The sequence below is a fragment of the Lathyrus oleraceus genome, chromosome 1 (assembly GCF_024323335.1).
Source record: "Lathyrus oleraceus cultivar Zhongwan6 chromosome 1, CAAS_Psat_ZW6_1.0, whole genome shotgun sequence".
Taxonomy (NCBI): domain Eukaryota; kingdom Viridiplantae; phylum Streptophyta; class Magnoliopsida; order Fabales; family Fabaceae; genus Lathyrus; species Lathyrus oleraceus.
Window position 1 is genome coordinate 450,361,778 of NC_066579.1, and position 3,779 is coordinate 450,365,556.

Genomic DNA, 3,779 nt, shown 5'->3' on the forward strand with positions numbered 1-3,779 from the left:
TGGGATATTGGTGAAGATGAATGAGATCTATTTGATGGAGTTGATGTTTTTGAAGTTGTTAGTCTTTCTCTCGATAAATCTGAACTAGAAGCCGTTCTTTTTAATGATATCATGATTTATGGATACTTTTTAAGTGTGATCTATATATGTTATTGCACAAATATTAAGTTTTTTAAAACAAATTATTTTGTAATTTTAATATTTTTGTTATCATTTAAACAATATAACACATTTGTTATTTATATAGTTGTATTTAAAAAAATTATACTAACGTACTCGTACCTTAGTTTTTCTAAAAATACCATACTCCGTACCAGTACCCGTATCGGGTACTGGGTACGTACCCGTACCTATGCAACGCATACGAAGACTTGATCGCCACCATTTTGAGGATGAGGTGGTGGATCTCTTGCAGCTCAAACAATTTTTGCCTCCTTATGCTTAGAAACAGAGCGAGTAACGCTGGAACATGCCATTATTGGTGGATCTGTATGGAGATCTGAGAAGTGGTGTTGATTTTTGATAAGAGCAGATCAAGATCAAAGATATATACGATTCAGATTCAGGAAATCTTAATCTCTAGGTTAAGGAAGCTTTGGTTCACTGAATCAAGAGACGAATATTCGAACGTGGAAAATGCAAGAATCATATGTTGATTTTCACAGACGACACCATTGTTCTGCGAGGGAACTAGAACGAAGGATGCAAATTGCAACAATTGACTTGATCTTCAAGATTAGCACTCCAAGACTCAAGTTAGTATGATAGTAAGAAGAGTGAATGAAATTTAAATTCAAAAGTATCTGAGAAATGCCGCGTCTCCCTCTTATATAATAGAGCAGTTTTTTAAAAAACTTGTTGATTAAAATGCATAGATCCGTTTGATGGGTCTTTAAATGAGATTTCCTAGATTCTAGACTAAGATAGCAAACATATTCTATTAATGTCGGACGTCTGACTGACTCAGAACATAAATAATATTTACATACATTCAGATGTGCAATATCTTTATAAGATCTAACAATTTATCTAATTTATCTGCATTAGATTTTAGAGACATTAATAAAAGGTATTGTGATGTATTATTTTTTTCTACCTACCTATTATATGTTGTTAAGTTAGGAATGGTGCTTATACGACCTTATGTAGCCTTCGTTTGGTGTAATAATATCTATTCCAACACTTTTAATTTCTACTTTAAATTTTTTTTTGAATTTTTGTGATATCATATTTTATATCATATACCCATGCATCACAGATGTCAAAACACATGATAAAAACATAGATTCTTTAATACTATTTTAACAAAACTATTAGTTACTACAAGTATTTAGCATTTCTCTTTCGTCTATTTTTGGTAATTGATACATTAATTTGGGGCTTATACGCCTCTATCATTTGTAACTAACACGTGTGAAAACAAACATTATAGTTTATCATAAACAAAATATTTCCCCCACATTTCCATATAATTTGTTCATCTCAATATCCCCATCCATCTTGACACTCATCGATCAATCAAGTTTCAAGATCTCCATTTTGATTCCATTTAGGTGAAAATGGAATTCTTCCAAAGGGCTAAAGTGGTGCGTTTGAGAAGCCACCATGATAAATACCTATTGGCAGATGATGATCAAGAAGGTGTTCACCAAGATCGTCTTGGTTGCTGCCGAAATGCAAAATGGACGGTGGAGATCATAGAACATGCAAACTTGATTAGATTGAAGAGTGTTTTTGGAAAATATTTAACAGCCTCTAATATGCCATTTTTGTTAGGTGCAAGGGGGAAAAAAGTGATGCAAACTCTTCCCTCAAGGTTGAATTCATCTTTGGAATGGGAACCTATAAGAGAAGGTGATCTCATTAGGCTTAGGACTCGGTATGGTCAATATTTACGCGCCAATGGAGGATTACCACCTTGGAGAAACTCGATCACACATGACATTCCTTACCGTTCAAAAACAGCAAATTGGATTATATGGGAGGTTGATCTTGTGGAGATTCGGCCACCACCGCCTAAACAAATAGAATATTCCCCTAGTGTTGTTGAAGAAATTGCTCATCCTAATGACTCTTCAACCGAACGTTCTCGATCTCCTTCTCCTTCTCCTCCACATTCTTCTGATGATGATTTAGATAATGATAATCCATTCGCTTTAATTGATCTTAGATCTTCCATACCAATTGAGGTTTGTTTCCTTCTATAAAATTTAATTTGACTTTTGACTTTTTTTTAAGTTATGCCTTAAGCCTCAAATTTTCTAGACACAACATTATGTAAAATATGCAAATGGAAATTTAGAACTAAGGATGTATATATATTAAATTATATGATAACCAATTTTCTTGAATGTCATTTTCAAATGCAGAGTTCTGATTTAGAAGGTAATGAATCACCGATGAAAGAAGGGAGGATTATATTTTATAACGTGGGTGATGAAAATGGGGATGTTCCCGAAGGAAGTGAAGAAAAGTTCTTTACATTCAAAGGGAGTAGTGTAACCGAGTTAAAGGAGAAGCTGCAAGAAGAGATAGAGCGTGAAGATATTGTTATATGTTCTCGCAACCCATTGAATGCAAAAGTATATCCACTTCGTTTACAATTACCTCCCAACAATGTTGATATACACGTTATCGTGGTTCCTTCTTCATTTGTTGGAAATTAGCATTCTCTAGTTTTGGATAGTTCTTAAAAGTTACGAATTCCATTTATTTGCTTTTAAGAAAAATAGCAAATTTTATAGTAGCAGATGTAAAAAGTATGCTAAGACATTTTGAAAGACTTTATACATCAGTTCTACCATCGATGTAAAAAATGTCTCAATTACTACATCTGTTTTAAAACAGATACGAAAAGAAGATGATGGGAATCACAATCTCATTGGTGGAAAACATGAAATGCATGATGCAAAAGTATTCAGGAGAGGAATTTGGCTCTCTGACATGAGTGTCTATATTTGAACCTTCTGCACCAATAATTTGAGAAAAAGGACAAAAATAGTAAAAAGGGAAAACTATATGAAAGAGGATGGAAAAGAAAAACAATGTAAAAAGGTCATAAGTCAAATTGTTCATTGTATATATACAACTTTGTAATGTCTTAGAAGAATGTACTAAAAAGGATTTCGTTTCAGTTAATTATATCATTTTCTGTTTCCCTTATCTCAATTAAGATGGCTATTGTCTATGGAAAGTTTAAATACATCAAAGATTTATAATGGTAAGTGAAGAATCCGAACTCTATTGCTTAAATTTATCCTAAAATAATCATTTGATTACTAGTATATACTTAAAAAAAAATTTAATGTTTAAAAGTTTGGAGATTGAGTTATTATTATTAAAGTGACACAAAAAGTTATTGTTAAACGTTTTTATATCTTTGAATTTTAGTTGGATATTAATATTCTTAAATAAAATCTATTTAAAAGTCTAATTTATTTTAAAATAAATTTATAAAAATAATAATATGGTATTGAATTATTGATTGGTTGGATATGTATATATACGACCAATCTTTATTTTAAAAAGTATATATATTTGTTAAAAAAACGCTGAAAGACTGACTTCTTCGATGCAAGTCAGGAAGAGTCTCTAATGAAGGGTTAAGTGTCTGTAAAGGCTGTTCTTAGGTCGTCCTTTGTCCCCCTCTCCCTCTTAGAGGAAATCTCTTTTTATATTCTATTCACCATAAATGGTCCTTAAAGGGGTGCTTTCTTCATATCTCTCATTAAGGAAACTTAAAAATACCGTTCATCGTCTTCATAATCATCACATAACAT

General features: G+C 32.0%; 1 protein-coding gene across 1 annotated transcript; it reads left to right on the forward strand.

Moving 5' to 3' along the window:
• Positions 1–1,507: 1,507 nt before the first annotated feature.
• On the forward strand, positions 1,508–3,027 carry LOC127115912 (uncharacterized). The gene is made up of 2 exons (XM_051047328.1): positions 1,508–2,189; positions 2,370–3,027. Exons 1-2 carry the CDS (start codon positions 1,560–1,562, stop codon positions 2,664–2,666), a joined length of 927 nt encoding a protein of 308 aa, XP_050903285.1. The 5' UTR covers positions 1,508–1,559; the 3' UTR covers positions 2,667–3,027.
• The last annotated feature ends 752 nt before the right edge of the window (positions 3,028–3,779 follow it).

Bases quoted from the DNA above. Each gene is read 5' to 3' on its own strand.
- LOC127115912 (XM_051047328.1), top strand. From the start codon at position 1,560: ATGGAATTCTTCCAAAGGGCTAAAGTGGTGCGTTTGAGAAGCCACCAT. The intron at 2,190-2,369 runs GTTTGTTTCCTT...TTTCAAATGCAG, and splicing joins GATCTTCCATACCAATTGAG to AGTTCTGATTTAGAAGGTAA.